The sequence below is a fragment of the Drosophila suzukii genome, chromosome 2L (genome assembly GCF_043229965.1).
Source record: "Drosophila suzukii chromosome 2L, CBGP_Dsuzu_IsoJpt1.0, whole genome shotgun sequence".
NCBI classification, from domain to species: Eukaryota; Metazoa; Arthropoda; class Insecta; order Diptera; family Drosophilidae; genus Drosophila; species Drosophila suzukii.
The window spans coordinates 2,443,336-2,460,452 of record NC_092080.1 but is presented as its reverse complement, the minus strand read 5'-3'; the positions used below and the strand labels follow the sequence as shown (position 1 = coordinate 2,460,452).

Genomic DNA, 17,117 nt, shown 5'->3' with positions numbered 1-17,117 from the left:
AACAAATTTAAACTTTACACACAAAGTTGATTTTTATGAGCAAAACTTTAAATAATGAAATTATCTGACAAGAAGTTGGCAAGAATGGCCAAGTGAAGGCCAAGGAATGTGCCACGAGCCTCAAGTCCCGAGCCCCGAGCGATAATGAAAGGAAGAGCTAACTGATTGGGCCAATATAAAGTTTGCAAAACGCTTCGAAACCAATCAATGGCGTAATTTATGCCGTTATTTTCTCCAGTACCACCCCCAATCCCAATCCCAAACCCGAAAACCGAACCAGGCCATACCACCCATACTTTCGGCCCGTTATCAAATATTTATTTACACTTCAGCTACAATAATTCATTGATGCATCGAGCGCCTGGCACGACACGCTTTCTCCTCGCTTTCGACTCGTTGGGGTCGCTCCAGCGCACAACTGAACAGGTTGGGTCGTGCCTGCCAGCGACCCGGCAACGTAAACGTCAGGACTAACCTTTGCCCGATGTCCTTCAAAGGCGCCGTCGCTGTGAAAGCAACAGCTGTGCGCTCTCTCAGCCCAGAGCTTCGTTCCCCGAAGCTTCCTTGATATCTACTTCCAGTTTCGAACTCGGCCAAAGCCTTCTTATCAAAGCTTTCGATAAAGGCGGACTGAAAGGCCGCTCTAACGAGGGCTATTCAAAAGTTTATAAGCCATAGAATTAAAAAATTATTATTAAAATTTCGCAACAAACCCATAAAATCAAATATTTTATGTATATTTCCATTTTATAAACTGCACATCAACAATTGGTTTTTGTTATTTATTCAAAATTTTGAAAAAGTAAAAGTTCATAATGATATTTTAAGAGCGATTTTCCAGTTTTCACTAAATCACGGTAGTGTTTGAAATAAAAAATATATATATTTTTGAATAAAGTTGACGATACACAACACTTTTTACTGTTCAAAGTATAACTTATTAAATGCCCCTAGTTAAATTAAATTTTGAATAATTTGTATACCTAAAAAATAAATTACTTTATTTTAACATATTACATATATCTTAAGGCCAGAATGAAGAACGTCGAATAAAATTGTTGTTTCCTATAGATTATTGAAATATATATGCTTTTTGTGCCATCCTGTATTTAGCATTGGCATTGCGAAAATAATAAAAAGTATTTTGCAACTGTTCTCTAACTTCGGTACAGACAAGAAACAATGGACTAAGATATAATGAAAGTTGTAGAGAATCGACCTGGTTAAACAACAATTTGGATTTATGGTTTGAACACTTTTTGTTAAGTTCCTTTGCTTGTTTATTTGTTATATTTAAGCTAAATGAACAATCAAGTTTTTGGATATCCAAAGGTAAAATTGAATTGTAAATATAAATCGAATCCTATGAACACAATACAGACATACCTTTTATATAACAAACTCCACTTAAGAGCTAAACTTTTCAGCCAGCAATAATCTGTTCATGCTTTCGAGTATAATATAGTTTCTAATAAAATGTTGGGCCACGGATACAGTAAAATAACCTATAATGCTCAAATTTTTGGCAATATTCAGTCGTCGAATTCAAACAATGGCTTGCCATTGGTATCCCACGTGTTTTTGCATTTCTTGAAGGCACACACCAGATAAAGAGCTGAAAATAAGTAGGTATTTAGATGCGAAATTCAGAAATGCGTCATAGACTCACTTGCTGCTTCCCACTCCGACTTGGAGAGGGTTCCAAGTGGACGGCCGCGCTGTGCTCCCTGGAAGTTCTTCACGTGGACGAACTGCTCATCATTTTCGCAACGCTGCGGTTGGACTGTCTCCAATCCGGACATTCGCTGCAGGAGATTCTTACCGTGGGGCAGACTCTCCTTGTAGTAATCCGCAAATGTGGACCGCCTGATCAGCTGCAGACCGTACTTCCTGCCCAGCTTGACGAGCGTGGGAAAATGCACAAGGAACTCGGGACAATCGACGACGCCCTCCAGGTGAAACTGATACTTGGCCCCGAAAAAGGGCAATGGATCCGTTTCGCAGTCAAACTCAATGCTGTACACATCGTTCCCGAAACGTCGGGCATCCGGACCAGCTGCCCTTAACCGCCGAATGATCTCGTAGGCATCCGGCATGGTGGCTATGAAGAAACCACCTGGTTTCAGACACTCGGCCGCATTGCGCATCATGCAATCCGCCTGGGCCATGGACTCGAAGCAATAATGAAAGGCAAACTGGCAGGAAACAAGATTCAGCTGCAGCGAGGGATCCTTGTACCGCTCCCTCAGACGCACCAACGTGGAATCGCAGGCAAAGAACTCGGCGGTGAACTTATTGGCGAACTTGGACTTCTCGGCGCGCTGCAGGATGTCCTGGTACCGCCGCTGGCACTGCTCGACGGACACCTCGGCGATGTCCGTGCAGATGAGGTGGGAGATGGCTGCCTTCTCCCACTTCAGCAGGTCGCCGCCCTTGCCGCAGCACATGTCCAGGACACGGAGAGCATCGCCCATGCGCTTTTGATCCTTGATCTGCGACATGTACTCATTGATCAGCTGGCTCTTGATCCAGTTGTTGAAATTCCGCATAAAGAAGATCTTCGACTTCTGGCGGTCCTTGCGACCGGCCTCCTTCAGCTCGTTGTAGTGGTGGGCCACCACATGTGTGTTCGCCGCTCCTCCGGCAGCCTCCGCTTCGGGCTCCTCTGGCTCATCTGGCCCACTTCCACCTCCACTTGCTCCTCCTTCACCTTTCCCGCCCGGCTCCTCGTAGAACTCCCGGGCCCGCTTGCTGGCAGGTGGTCCATCTTCTGGCAAGGAAGTGGACTCCGCCGGGCCCTCACTCTCCTCCTCGTCGTCCGACAGACGGACTGCCTTGTGTGCCCGGGCGAACTGCTCATCTGCCGCATTTTGTTCGTAATTCACGCTCATAATTTCCACTTATTTTCTGTTTTTGCGAGGTAGGATGGGGAAACTATCAAAATATCAATACATCGATATTTTTTGAACAAAAATAAATATTTTTATCGTGGTGTTTAGAGTCTTTTTAAAAGATATATCATCCATCGATATTTTTTATATATTTCCACAACACTATCTGTGTTATCGGTTTAGCTAGGGATGGGTAAGCGGGTGCTATCGAAGATCACCGTTGACGGAAAAGGTGACTTTGGGAAAAATAAATTCTGCATATATTTTGTGAATCCATGTTTGCATTTAACTTCTGCCTAAATCTTTATATTTATTTTTTTCCAGAAAAATTTAAAATATTTAATTGGACTTGAGCTGTGGAACAATTGCTTCCATCGTAGTTTTTAAATATCGTGGTAGTTAACAGTGCTGTTAAGCAATAACAGCAAACAGCTGTTGACAACTCATGCCTTCGTTAACATAAATAAACTTTTAAATGCGGTTTTTTGGAACTTTGAATAAATTCAGTAAATTATTGAATCGTACCCTTGTCCAGGATTCCCCCAAACGCAGCATGGCCTGCAGCAGATTCGAGTACGTCAAATCCTTCGAGCAGGATGACAGCATATTGCCCAATGTGTGGATTGTCATACGGATCGATGGCAAAAAGTTCCACAAGTTCTCCAAGACGCACGGTTTCGAGAAGCCCAATGATGAGAATGGTACTTAAGACTTGGTTGTGTATAATTCCTACATATATTGATCCTTTTAATCCCATTCCGCAGCTCTCAATGTGATGAATGCGGCTGCGACTTCTGTGATGCAGGAGTTCCGGGATATTGTCCTGGCTTACGGCCAGAGTGATGAGTACTCTTTTGTGTTCCGCAAGGAGACCGCTGCCTTCAAGCGACGATCCGCCAAACTGCTGACCTACGTCACTAGCCTTTTCTCCACAAGCTACGTGATGCAGTGGTCCAAGTGGATGAACATTCCCCTGGCCTACGCTCCCTGTTTCGACGGCCGGGTGGTCCTGTATCCTTCGGAGCAGAACCTAAAGGACTACCTCAGCTGGCGACAAGCGGATGTGCATGTCAACAACCTCTACAACACCGCCTTTTGGAAACTGGTTTTGGAGAAGGGTCTGACGAATCAGGAGGCGGAGGCGAAGCTGCGGGGAACCTTCTCGGCGGACAAGAACGAGCTGCTCTTCCAGGAGTTCGGCATAAACTACAACACTCTGCCGGCCATGTACAGAAAGGGAACGATCCTGCTCAGGAAGGGAGTTACTGTGGGTGACAAGAGTAGACAGGCGGTGGTGCCGCTGCACGAGGATCTGATTTCCTCGCAATTTTGGAAGCAGCACACGGAGATCTTGGGCAAATATGTGCCTGGCACCTATACTGCCCCACAGGAACTGCCCAGATTGGTGGAGTTGCAGCTGAATGCCAAGCAAGTGGACGAGGAGGAGCCACAGAATATGGCCGGGATTAGCTGATAGTTGAACTTATGGCAATATATTTTAAGATTAAAACCTACGATTCTACCTCGAGAGTGCTTAAGGATGGAAAAGTTATGCCCAGATTGGGAGAAAGCCAGGATCGATACCAAACGGTGGCTGACAGTTGAACTTATGGCATATATTTTAAGATTAAAACTACATTAAGCTCATAGAAAGACACACTTTCCTACTAGTAGTCGTCGTCGTCGTCGTCCTCGTCATCCTCACTTGGTTTGCTGGCCACGGAGCCGTCGGCCTGCGGCGGTCGTTGCACCATGGCCGCCGCCTGCATGCTCTCCCACTGCTGTTGCTCCTCGCGCGCCTGCTCCTCGCGTGCCTTGGCGAACAGCTCCTGTTGCTGGCGCAGCAGCTCCTCTTCCGGAATGCCCAGGTTCTCCAGGCGCGTGCTCTGCCGCCTTCGCTTGGCGGCCACCTCCTTGCAGTCGTGCAGGACGGCCTCCGCCTCTTGTTTGTAGTCGTGGAAGCCCAGCCGTTCCAGCGCCTCCAGGACGTGCTCCGCGTTGATCGTCTTCTTGTTGCGCAGATTGCACACCTCGTTGGCCTCCGAGCTGATCAGGTGGATGAACTCGGAGCAGCAGTTCAGGATCAGCTCGCGACTCTCGTTGGCCACCCGCACCGTGGGCACCAGCTCCTTGATGATCTTGTTGATGCTGGCCCGCGGCAGGGTCAGCTCGTCGTCCTCGGCGCTGGGTGGCAGCAGTTCCTCCTGCGGATTCGACATGGCTCCGTGGGTTTTGGAGAACGTAAACAAAGTTGGGGGCAGTTGTTTTCCTCGCGACTCGCGATGTTATCCAAATATAGTTAATATGTGTTGGTGTTTAGAGTGACCTTTCACTGCTAAAACATAAATGTCTAACAACAAATCTTCTTGTAGGGTTCTTACTAAAAATGTTTTTAAAGATAATAATATATAACCATTTTAATGTTTAAAAATATATCCTTATTTTTAAAAATTTTAAATAATTTATTAATAAGTACTTAATTTACGGTAAAATGTTTATAAAAAGTTGTTACTATTTTCTTGAACTGGTCTGTATACATTGGTATGTTTAGTATTTTTCTTATAACTAAAAGTAATTTTTTTAGCGGTTCAGAAAAGGTCACTCTAGAAAATAGAAAACAAACCATTCCTAAAATTCCAAGCAAATTATTAAATTATAGCCTTTAAATGGGGGACTACGACTCAGATGATGAGAAATCCCAAGTGGAGAAACTGCGACACGCAAAAGTACCCCGCGGAATGTTCGTCAGCGGCTGGGATGACGATGCCGACGAACTGATCGAGGAGGACAAGGACCCGCAATGTGAGTGAACCCCCAATGGAATAGTTACATATATGCTCTGGTAGGATATAAGCTTTCGCCCCTCATTTAGCCAGCATTGAACGCATGATCCTGTGGGCGGTCAATGAGAACCGGATCAACGAGGTGCGCGAGATCCTGCGCCTGGATGCGGACACCGTGAACGCCAAGGATAACGACGGGTATACCCCCCTGCATCGGGCAGCCTACAACAACTTCGTGGACATGGCCAAGTTGCTGCTCCAATACAGGGCCGATCCCAATGCCCGCACAGAACTGGGTTGGACACCCCTGCACTCCGCCTGCAAGTGGAACAACGCGGATTGTGCCCATCTACTGCTGCAATTTGGCGCCGATGTGAACGCGGAATCGGAGGGCAAGCAGACGCCCCTCCACATCACGGCCACTGTTTCCAACTGCCGGAACACGGCCACAGTGCTGCTGCTGGACCGGAATATTCTGCCTCGCAAGGAGAACAACTCCGAGGAACTGGCCTCTGTGATCGCCAGGCGCACCGGCATGAGCTTCCCCATCTTCGAGTCGGACAACGAGGCCTACGACTGCGAAACGGGACTGATAGATTAGCTACGAAACAGTCAATACCTAATATACCTGTAGAATACCTAATATATATGTTTATTTCATAAAGAATCCTTAACGTCCTGATTACATTTCATGGAGTTGGTAGACTTTTCCTAATAATTTCTTCCCTACAAGCATTAGAACTTTCAGGTCTAAAGCAACACTCCTCTGGAGCCCTTCGTCACTGCGTGGACAATAGATTCCTATCAAGGCCTACAGGACACATTCGGTGGCCAACAAGAAACCATCCTCGGTGATCCTATACGATTACTATGACACGAATGAGACGAGAGAAAGTGCTGAAGTACTCAAACCTATGAGAACCAAAACTCTGTTTTAGTTCAAATAATAATCTACATTAAACTGTGGGACAAAATAAAATACTATAAATATAAGTTTATTGTATTTCCTTTTTTAAGAAGTCTTCAAACAAAAATTTTAATTCTGGTAATGTGGATTCCCACAATGATATTTAAAGCAATGCGAGCTTGATTGATTAGATAGATAGTAATTCAGTTTATCTCATTTAATCAAATATAAATACGTATAAAACTATTTTGCGGCTTCGACGAATGTTAAATAGCATCACAAAGAACAAAGGACATTTGTAAGAAGGTTCCCACAAATGTATATGCAATTGATAGGGATATTACAATATAATGAATACTTATATCTACCAACTGCATTTAAGCCAATAATTACGCCTTTAAAAGTAGTACCTATTGTTTTCAGCTGGCTGGTGCCGGAGCTCGCACGAAATGCTCGTAAAATGACTTTGTGTAGTTGATCATCTCATCCTGCATGGCGGCGGGCACAAAGTACGGATTCCCCTGTCCACCCTCGATGGTTCCCTTGGCCGTATATCGCATGTAGCTGGACACCGTTGTCTCCGGTGGCAGAACAGCTCCATCCTCAATCACGCAGCAGTCTTTAAGAACACAGCGACGACCCTGAAGAGAGATGGGGTCACTTCATTAGCATATCAAGAAAAGATTAAAGGTAAGGTAAGATTTGTAAAATTAAGCTTACAATAATGGCGTTCTTTCCGATGTAAACACAGGATCCGATGGTGGCTGCCGAGACGACGGCTCCTTCGCCGACAAAAACATGGTCACCAATGTGCATGGGAAAGAAGGCGATTCCCTTGCTAAACTGCTTATAAGGCGGTCGGATGACGGAGTCCCTGCCGATCACGCAGTATCTCCCAGTCCGGACATTGGCCAGATCTCCACGGATTATGGCGCCGCTCTGGACGATCACTTTGCCATTGAGCACGATGTTCTGGGATCCGCAGAGCACCGTGTGCCGACTCACTTTGTTTCCGGAGGCCTGTAAACAAAAAATTTGGTCATGATGAGGTCATCTTGGAGTAACTTCAAGTCTCTATGGGGAATACTGGGAATACTTGCCGTCTCCACGTATTCATCTTTACTGTAGTACGTATCCGCAATTTCCATGGTTAAACTGCAGTTTTATAAACTATTTTCGCTAAATATAAAATATTCCGTTTGCAAATATTTTTGCCAGCTGTTCAGTATGACCAAAAGTGCAATGCATGCAAAATACCAAAAAACCGTAATTCAAGCTGTTAGCCTAGACATAAACCATGTAATGGCAACCTCAAAGCCCGCCAAATTTAAATTAAATTCATTTTTTAAATGCTTAGTGATATTGAAATTTCATAACAGAGGAATGCATATTTCATTACAACTTAATAATTATTAATTAGACGCACGCGAGGTCTTAAAAATTACAAGCTGCCTTGGCGGATGCATTGAAAACGCAGGTGTTTAACCCACGATGACCCTGAACTTTTCGCTATATACAATATATGTGTATATACCAAGTAAATGCAGCGATCACGATGCAGATTAGACAGCTGCTGTTCACAAATAATTGAGCTCACAGCTGGTGGCCAGAAACGCAGCCAAACTCCACCTCCTCCCATCCGCGCAGTGACCTTCTTCAATAAAATAAATAATAATACTATAAACTTCCCGCTGTCCAACGCTCCAGCGATGTTCCAATTAATGCTCTTTAATAATCGCAAGACCCAGCACCATGGGTTAAGTTAACCTTCACAAGGCACGCTCGAATGCCTCTCGAGGCGGGAACTCTGGCTAATCATAGAAGGCATTATAATTTGTTTAAGTTTGCCTTATTGTAATACTGTTTTCTTCGTTTGGTTCTCTGCCTTTTTAGGAATCCGCAAGCCCATTCATATGGTAATCCATTATGTTTGTCTATTTGCTATTGCATTATGCTGTTAGAATATAAATTAATAAATACACGTAGTCCAAAGAAAATAATGTCGTTTTCAATATAAAAAGTTGTTTAAATTAGGAACATTATATGAATTTTCAAAAACAAAAATATCACATATATTTTATAATATTTTTTAATATTTAAAACCAGTTTGAAATCATTGTGAGAAATAATTTGAAATATTAAATTTGCTTGTAAATATACTTTTTTTATTTTGCTTCATAATTATTTTATTTGTAGAACATGGTTTCTATTTTTATAATAACTGAAAGAAAATTGCCTTGTAAACATTTTCCAATTTTTCCTCTTTAATTTACAAAATTTTATTAATTAGTTAATTTAATTTTCCCCACATAACCTTCTTAGCGTGAACTATCTGAACTTTGCCATTAATGCATTGGCATAGAAAATATGCCAATTACTGCAAACAATTGTGCCAGTCTATTGGCTGCTTTGAAGAATCCGCCAAAAGCAAAGAACAGAAATCGTTTAACCTTCAGCATGAAAAACCGCATCGAAATCTATTAATCTGCTTGCTGTTTGCACTTTTGAACCTAAGGTTAATAAACTTGAACTTGAATATTGTTTGGAAATTAATTGAGTTGTGCACACAAACAACTCTCGATTATGTTGATCAAACAAATGATTCAAATTTGTTTCATTTTCGCTCTTTAAATTGTGTCTATTGTTGAGTGTGATTTTCAGCAGGGGGAAGTTGCGAAGAATCGGTTATTAATTAAGTCGCTTGTGAGTTTTTAATTTTTTTTGTTTGAAGGTTTATCCAAATGTTGTAATTATAAATTATTTTTAATATTTTACAGATTCCATTTCAAGATAAAATCGGGCCCTTTACTTCCACACTCATTAATAAGGTTTATTAGCTTTTGGCTTAACAAGATTAATTAATCATCAAGCAGTCATAAAGAACGGAAAAAGAATCAAGGTATTTCTTGTAACCTCTAGATTTTTTCATATTTTGTTTAGGTTTTGTAACTTTCTCTACCATCAATTAGAAGTCCAAGGCCCCGAAGGTCTTGACTTCGTAGAACGTGTAGTCAAGTGTTTGCCTTACACTAGTCCAACAGCGCTCGATGAAACTCTTCTGCCACAATTCGACCTTGACGATCCACGAAGGAGGGCCGCGAGCTATGTAAATATTTACAATAGCCAACTCATCCGCGACCTTGATAATTGGATATTGTTTTGTGAAGTGGCCGATGTTGTTGTTGGAAATTCATTATTATTAAATGCCCAGCTAATCAAGATCAAGAAACACGCACTTTGAGTATCCAACCGCCCAAAAACAATCGCTCACGATCGCATTGATCTTGATGTTTTTGCGGCTTTACAATTTTTTAATTGCTTTCTGCGAGAGAAAACCGGCGGCACTGGATCACATAATTCACATAATTAATAAATGAAAATTACGCTGAAACTAAAACAATGCCAGTGCTATCCAGTTCGAGTTCGAGTCGAAGTCATGTCATGTTTAATTGAATAATTGCAAATAGTTTACATACACATACGCGATTTGGCCAAGAACAGCAGAGTTATAATAATGCAACAATGAAGGAGAAACGACAAATGAAATTAATTGCAATTAGCAAAATTGAGAAAATGAATTTATTGAATTTATTGCGCCCAAGGTGAGGTGGAGTGAAAGAGGGAGACGGAGAATGTTGCATAGTATTTTCACTTTTTGCATGGAGGTCCCCAAGTTGACTGGAAATAAAAAAAAAAAAAACTCAACAATCATCAACGGCAAGTGAAACAAGTTTTTTGTTCAAGTCTTTTGTTTCAATCGATAAAATGTATCTGTAATTGACAATTCGTAGATAAATGCCTATGCTTGTGTATGCAGTTACATATGTATGCGCCGATGTTCGGATTGACAGAACAAAGGTGACTATCGGATACTCGGAATGTGATCATTATGCGAATAATTCAAGGATCTTTCGGGTATGCAAGTCGTTGTCCATAGATGGACGCCCAAGTTTGATATTCGCCTAGAAAATGTATACTTTAATTATTCAAATTGATATCTATTTAGTTAAATATTAAAAGGTATTTTATTATTAATAATTAAATAAATAATATATAAAAATATTGTTTATCATTTTAAATTTAGTTTAATTTAAGATATTTTATTCAGAACGCCAAGTTAACATGTTAAATATAACTTTATTGTAAAGGTTTTATTTTAAATTTAAATTATTATGGTTGGACCTTAAAACTTTTTTAGTTTAATATTATACAAATGTATTTTTGTATTTTATTTACTTTTTCCTAATTTTTTCATTAATACATTATTAAGAACTGAAATCAAATATTTTTTATTGGCTTTTACGATTGAAAAAGGTCCCTATAGTTAAAAAGTATGCTAGCGTATGTCTTTTAAATAAATTAGTTAAAGTTAAACTTTTTATTTCCGAGAACGCCTAGTTAATGTGAGAAATTTTAGTTTGGTATAATATATTACTGTTGGACATTAGAACTATTAACCATATTTAGGTAAGTACTCAAAATTCTGCCTCTCCAGAGACCTTTCGGTTTCGACTAATTACGGTCATTACAATACTATATGGCGTCCAAATGGCTTCCTCATGTCAAGATCCCAACGCGAAACGAGTGGCCCGCGATTAGCTGCGGAGTTGGAGAGCTCAGTTCAAAAGCCGAGTTCAAGAACTAACTAACGATTGTCTGACAATGACAGTAGCTCAGTAGCTGAATGGCTGTGAGTGGGGGAGGGGGTTTTTCAATGTTCGTTGGGGTTTTCTTATTTTGTCTGCGTTGCCAATGTTTGAGCTATGAGCGGCCAAGCAAGTTGTGTGAATCGAGCAAATGAATGCGCTTTGATGTGGCGAATATTTATAATACAAATTATATGTTTTCATTTCCCCACCCACAAGCCCCCTTTCGATATGCTTGGATGGGCGTGGCATGCTGCAACTTGTTGTTGCGCCCCCAAAGCGACCTCAGATTGCCCAAGTTGTGCTAATTAAAACATTAACTCTGTCCCGAGGCTAAATTCGCATTAAATAACGATTGCCCGTGTTTTTGTTTTTGTTTCTTTGCCAAAATCGATCAAAATCAAATTTCAAGTGGCCCCCGTTCGGTACACGAAAAAATCAAAACCAGTAGAGAGTTAACTGTCAAAAACCGACGCACGACAACGGCAGCAACAACATTGCTGACAACAGCAACTACAGTGCGGTACATAGTCGTAAATCACATTGCTGAGCTAATGACACCTGACCTATGCGTGCACAATGAATCACATTTTAATGAGCTTTCGTTGGCCAGTAAAACTTAAACAAGATTTTTGTAGAAAAAGGTATCTTAAAGTGTGGTCATAACAATAATGAGATATTTTGGTAAACAACTAAAATATTTTTACTTAAAAATCCTAAAAAAGAATAGAAAATTTGTTTAACAAATAAAATTAAATATTATAAAAATTATATAAAATATATTATGGACTTCAATTTATAGTAATTTATTTAAAAAATATTATAAATTTATATAATATCATGGAGATATTAAGAACTTAATTTTTATGAGCTTTTGTTGTCCAATAAAACCGAATAATATTAACATGGAAATAGTAAAAAATGGTATCTTAAATTTTTGTAAAAATAATAATAAGATATTTTGGTAGGCAAATAAATTTAATTTTTTTAAGAGTTATATTTTTTAGAATTCATAAATCAAATAAAATATCCAAAAATATCAATAAATTTTATAATATCGTAGAGCTATCTAAAAAATACGTTCCCTGCTGTATTTCTCAAAAGCTTATTTATTTTTCGCTCATGCACATTGTTCCAATTTTGATTGCTCTATTGGGCTCTGCTTGTTTCATTTTTTTGCATGCGGGCGCTAATAGTTTTGAACCTGACGAGAGACCTAAAATATAAGCCAAAATCAATTTTCAACTTTGTATGCCATGGGCAAGGCTAACCTCGAGACACGAGCCACGATTCCGATTTGAACTCGTATTTGGATCGGGCTGGATTTTGGGTATTAAACACATAATTTGATTCAATTTGGGTTTTTGTTGTGACTCGGCTTGTTTCCACTTCCTTTTGCCTTTCAGCGGTTTTGATAAAATATGATAGCCGATCGCTATCGTTTTATAAGCCCTCCAGAAAAGCAGGTGATTAAGTCTCTTGTGTCTGTCAGTTGATTGAACTTTAAAGGTTTGCCAACGGTCTCTCGAAGACTCAGTGTCAAATTCGCTTGGTTTCTTTCTGGGTGGCCCCCTGTTCGGTGGCTGATTGACAATGATTGACAATAAAACTCCAGTTTGTCAATATATCTAAGGTATTTGAGCACATATTTCCATATAGGTAGGTAGGTGGCGTTTCAAATGGTGCATTATACTGCCTGGGCTTATTATTATACTCATAACCAAGGCTTCCGAACGAAGTGTGCCTCGGAAGTTTTTAGTGGGTGGAAGTAATTAAATTCGATTTTAAACATTCGATAACAAAGAGTGTGGCGGTCAATGGGTGCTATGTAATTATTTTATTGAGGTTCTGTGAACTAGTAGCAAGGGTATCGCAACAAGGTCAATAAATATGGCAAAATCAAATCGTTAAAATTAAGCAGGCAAATAATTTTATTAAGAAAATCTTATGTCAAAATGTCTACAATAATAAATAAATATAAGTATACCTTAGATACCTATACAATAAAAAATAACTATAATTGATTTTACAACTTATAGCATTTCACTTATTTTAAAAATAGATGTTGTCCTTTAATAAATATTATAATAAAATAATTATAAAGGAACAGGTTTAAATTTAAATACTGGTTTTTTTACATAACACACACAATAATATAATTACTACTAATCTAATACCACAATTAAAAATTAAAGCTCAACCAACGTCATAAGAAACCCGAAAATAATAACAATCCACCATTATTAAACACATCCAAATCTTTTACTTGGCAACTCCATCAAGGTCTCAAAAGCACGCCTTTCCATCAACTGCCACAATTAGCCTCCAGAACCACCCAAGTTGTGTGTGCCGCCTGTCACATCATCAACGCGCTCGTCAAACAAAAAATACAAGCTACTGAAAAAAATTATATTAAAAATTAATTAAACAAAATGCCGAGACTAATGTAAAAAACAGTATAAAACACATTTGGCGCGTGCACTTGACCTTCCTGATTGCGAGTGGTTCACAAACAAAAAATAATAAACCAAAAAAAGGGGAATTCGGGGGCTGAAAGGCGGTATGCAAGCCGCGTAATTTGTTAGCCACTGTTTTTGCTGGAATTTCTGATTTTGAACTTCACGAATTTAATTTGTGCGTAGCGTATGTATCTTTTTTTTGTCGCTCACGCTTGTTTATAGTTTGTCGGGTTGAAATCAAGGCGAGTGAATCGACTGAATTGAATTTCGGAGACTGGCCGGCTTACATGGCGTATGCGCAACGCGATTAATTTATTACTCCGAGTGCGTTTGTAATTGTAATTGACATTCGAGTTGATTACTTCCTTATTTGGGTTTAAGTTAATTTCAGTGACGCATAGTCGGTTTTACATGGGAAAACCTTTTGGAGCATGAAAGTGAATGGGAATTTGTGGTTCCAACTTAGTGTTTGGGGAAAATATAAGTTTTTTTATAAATGGCGTTGAATAACTTCAAATCATTTAATAATTTAAATATCAAGTGAGGGTTTTCCTTACTTTCCTAAAAAATATATTATCAATTAAACTTAAAATTCAAAATTATAAACTTAAATTACAACACTTGTGAATAAATATTTATAGATTATTTGTAAAGAAATCTAAAATAGGCAATTTAAGTCCAGAGAATTACTGCAAATTATTTTTAATGTTTTATTATATCTTTTTAGAGTGTTTTAAAATAAATATTTAAAAATAATTTTGACAATATTTAATATATACTTATGTTGAAAACAAAACCAGTTTTTATAAAAAATGTTAAGTTCTTTTATAATAATACATCTCTAATATTTTAAGCACGTTTTAATAATCTTGGCTTATTCACAGGTCCCACAAATCTTGCGAATAATTAAACCAAAGCTATCCGCTCATTTGCGATCGCGTTCATGGGGTCCTCCATTATAATCATACTACAATTACCATTCCATCGGCAGACAACAATCACCATCGCATCACATTTAATGCACTCTCATCGCCCTGAGCAGCGAAATCCGGCGACCTTGAACTTGGGGCGATTGCAAAGTAGGTACGAAAGCATCAGCAACCCGCTTCATTTCCATTATAAGTATGAATGTAGTATAATTTTCCATTACACTGCCCTTTCCCTTTTCGGGGTTTATAAACCGCCGGCGTTTTTCTGCCGCTGACAGCTGGCAGTTGAGTTATGAATGCTTTTAGCGGAGGTTTCGCAGAAACTGAGTCAGTCGAGCAGTCGAGTTCCAAAAACGGCCATTAAAAAATAAAGCCAACTGAAAGTGACCGCCGCGTGGTTTGCATTCCTGATATGGGACACGTACTTTATTTGTAGTTTTTTTTCTTGGATATTCTTTGGCTCAGGGACCAACGACCGTCCTCGATCTAGGCATTCCAACTTCGATTTTAAGATACATCCGTATCTCTTATTTTTGCTTTGGGTGAGCAATGAATTTTTAAACGGTAGCTGCTTTTTGCGTAGCTCAGCAGCTCCCTTCTTTTGTCAAGTGATTAATTTTAATTTTTTTTCATCGCTTTTATTGCTGCATAATTTTTATTAACCGCTTGCCATTAACAAATCAGCGCGAACGAGAATTTTCGCTGTTCGCAAAAGGGCATTTCATGTTGTCCATTCGATTCCCGAGCACCTGCAGTCGTTGACCGTTTTCAACTGACCTTGCTTGGCGAATTTTCGTTAATTTAACTCGTGGTCAGTGGTCGGCTAAACACAGGTCCGGGATGCTGTTGGGTATGTTTTTCAGATTTTTCTGGTTTTTATCGCCCACCAAGGTGAGGGGTTTGCATATAAATGCCGCTAGAACAAAAGACTTTGGCGACGAACTTGAGGTGAGTAAGCATTCGACCGAATTTGTTGTGAGAACTGTTAAAAGAGGCGATTTGCCCCCAAGTTATTTTATTATAGCATTGAATCATTGGGTGGCAAAGCGGAAGTTTGTTCGATATTAAGATGATTAAAATGAAACAAATAAATATTTTATTAATTAACAAGTTTTCAAGTCCCTTAAAGCATTGCAGTAATACAAATTAAAGATCTTATAATATAGTATTAATGAATTTATGTTAATTCCCTTAAAGCAAAAATTTTAAAATCTTCTAATTTTCTTCTTTCATGAGTAGTTTTATTAAATAGATTTAGTATGCTATAATGTTCCTTTTATTACTAAACTTACAATCAATATTTGCTCTTCTGTACATGTGTGTTTTATGGCTAATTTGACACATCGTAAAAATGCATATCCATCCACTGCGGATTTTAGCATAGTGCAGCTGAGAAGAGAAGTGGTTTTAGTGTTGACCAGCCAAATTTGCAACTGTCAAGATCCCCAAGATGAGATCGCCGCCGGAATGGATTGACTGGACATAAACTGAGATCACGGAGGCTAACTTGGTGATTTGGCCTGGCGTTGGTGCGTGGCACGGTAGTCGCTAGTAAAAATTCAATAAGCAAATTAAATATTAATTACCAGCCGGGTCTCCATGCTAATTCGATTAGCAGTATCAGCAGCTGCTCAGCTGCAAATAATTTTAAATAATAATATGGCTGTGGGGGTTTGAGAAGTGGGATATTGCGGATTGTGGATTTACATTTTTGTTATCATACTAAATATTAAATAATTTTTAGCAACTTATATTTGTTTAAAAGATTCTTAAGCAATCCGTTAAATAAGACTGAAAATGATCTAACTTTAGGTAAGTCTAAAAATATGGTATATTTAAATTTTTTAGGGTAGGTGTACTAAATTATAGGTATTTTTATATACTATACTATATGTTTAAAATATAAAAAAAATTAATTCAAATGGGATAGATACCTATGAACAATGCTCATGGTTTTTTTTATTTGGTGTAAATGAAAAAAAGACTTGCGTATAATTTACTGTTTTTATAGATAACATTGAAAATTAAATTCATGATCATCACTGGGTTTTCAGTTTTAAAATAAATTTACAAACTCAAAATATATTTTTATATTACGTTATAAAAATAAGTATTATTTATAATAGTTATATATTTTTTTACTTTTAACATTCTAAAAATATTAACATTTTTGAAGTCAGGTTTTTTCTATAAAGAAAATTTGTAACTAATTTATACCCAAATTATACATTTTTTTGGTATTTGATTATTTGCAATATATAATAATATTGCAAACATTATGTTGAGCGCAGCTTTGCAAATTTTTTCCCCACGTGACAGGTGCTTTGCTACTTACGCCCCGCTGATTAAAGGTAATATTTTGTAGCTCGATTGTTAATATAGTGTGAGGCCAGGCCCAAGATGAACCAGTTTGCTTTTTGCTTCGAAAGTGTGGCAGCCTAGAGTCGACAAGGTCCCTGATCAGGAATAGCCCTGGAATAGTAGTAGCTCCAGTTCCCTGTC

The 17,117-nt window shown here is 39.0% G+C and overlaps 5 protein-coding genes across 5 annotated transcripts; 2 read left to right on the top strand and 3 right to left on the bottom strand.

The window, feature by feature from the left end:
• Window positions 1–1,240: 1,240 nt before the first annotated feature.
• Window positions 1,241–2,983, bottom strand: Rnmt (RNA guanine-7 methyltransferase). The gene is made up of 2 exons (XM_017068619.4): window positions 1,670–2,983; window positions 1,241–1,615 (listed from the first exon to the last, which is right to left on the bottom strand). Exons 1-2 carry the CDS (start codon window positions 2,889–2,891, stop codon window positions 1,533–1,535), a joined length of 1,305 nt encoding a protein of 434 aa, XP_016924108.2. The 5' UTR covers window positions 2,892–2,983; the 3' UTR covers window positions 1,241–1,532.
• Window positions 2,984–3,316: 333 nt separating this feature from the next.
• On the top strand, window positions 3,317–5,185 carry THG (tRNA-histidine guanylyltransferase). Its single transcript, XM_017070366.4, has 2 exons — window positions 3,317–3,592; window positions 3,656–5,185. The coding sequence occupies exons 1-2, from the start codon at window positions 3,367–3,369 to the stop codon at window positions 4,363–4,365; spliced, it is 936 nt and encodes a 311-aa protein (XP_016925855.2). The 5' UTR covers window positions 3,317–3,366; the 3' UTR covers window positions 4,366–5,185.
• On the bottom strand, window positions 4,487–5,110 carry NC2beta (negative cofactor 2beta). The gene has a single exon (XM_017070377.4). The coding sequence runs from the start codon at window positions 5,108–5,110 to the stop codon at window positions 4,559–4,561; it is 552 nt and encodes a 183-aa protein (XP_016925866.1). The 3' UTR covers window positions 4,487–4,558.
• A 294-nt stretch (window positions 5,186–5,479) lies between the features above and the next one.
• Ankrd49 (ankyrin repeat domain-containing protein 49) lies at window positions 5,480–6,370 on the top strand. Its single transcript, XM_036822726.3, has 2 exons — window positions 5,480–5,693; window positions 5,764–6,370. The coding sequence occupies exons 1-2, from the start codon at window positions 5,558–5,560 to the stop codon at window positions 6,273–6,275; spliced, it is 648 nt and encodes a 215-aa protein (XP_036678621.1). The 5' UTR covers window positions 5,480–5,557; the 3' UTR covers window positions 6,276–6,370.
• A 390-nt stretch (window positions 6,371–6,760) lies between these two features.
• DCTN5-p25 (Dynactin 5, p25 subunit) lies at window positions 6,761–7,835 on the bottom strand. Its single transcript, XM_017069969.4, has 3 exons — window positions 7,682–7,835; window positions 7,302–7,601; window positions 6,761–7,222 (listed from the first exon to the last, which is right to left on the bottom strand). Exons 1-3 carry the CDS (start codon window positions 7,727–7,729, stop codon window positions 7,001–7,003), a joined length of 570 nt encoding a protein of 189 aa, XP_016925458.1. The 5' UTR covers window positions 7,730–7,835; the 3' UTR covers window positions 6,761–7,000.
• Window positions 7,836–17,117: the final 9,282 nt, after the last annotated feature.

Excerpts from the sequence above, each read along its gene's own strand:
- Ankrd49 (XM_036822726.3), top strand. The coding sequence starts at position 5,558 with ATGGGGGACTACGACTCAGATGATGAGAAATCCCAAGTGGAGAAACTG. Across the intron at positions 5,694-5,763 it reads GGAGGACAAGGACCCGCAAT|CCAGCATTGAACGCATGATC; the intron begins GTGAGTGAACCC and ends CCCCTCATTTAG.
- THG (XM_017070366.4), top strand. The coding sequence starts at position 3,367 with ATGCGGTTTTTTGGAACTTTGAATAAATTCAGTAAATTATTGAATCGT. Across the intron at positions 3,593-3,655 it reads GAAGCCCAATGATGAGAATG|CTCTCAATGTGATGAATGCG; the intron begins GTACTTAAGACT and ends CCCATTCCGCAG.
- DCTN5-p25 (XM_017069969.4), bottom strand. The coding sequence starts at position 7,729 with ATGGAAATTGCGGATACGTACTACAGTAAAGATGAATACGTGGAGACG. Across the intron at positions 7,602-7,681 it reads AAGATGAATACGTGGAGACG|GCCTCCGGAAACAAAGTGAG; the intron begins GCAAGTATTCCC and ends TTTTGTTTACAG. Across the intron at positions 7,223-7,301 it reads TCGGAAAGAACGCCATTATT|GGTCGTCGCTGTGTTCTTAA; the intron begins GTAAGCTTAATT and ends ATCTCTCTTCAG.
- NC2beta (XM_017070377.4), bottom strand. The coding sequence starts at position 5,110 with ATGTCGAATCCGCAGGAGGAACTGCTGCCACCCAGCGCCGAGGACGAC.
- Rnmt (XM_017068619.4), bottom strand. The coding sequence starts at position 2,891 with ATGAGCGTGAATTACGAACAAAATGCGGCAGATGAGCAGTTCGCCCGG. Across the intron at positions 1,616-1,669 it reads GTCGGAGTGGGAAGCAGCAA|CTCTTTATCTGGTGTGTGCC; the intron begins GTGAGTCTATGA and ends ACTTATTTTCAG.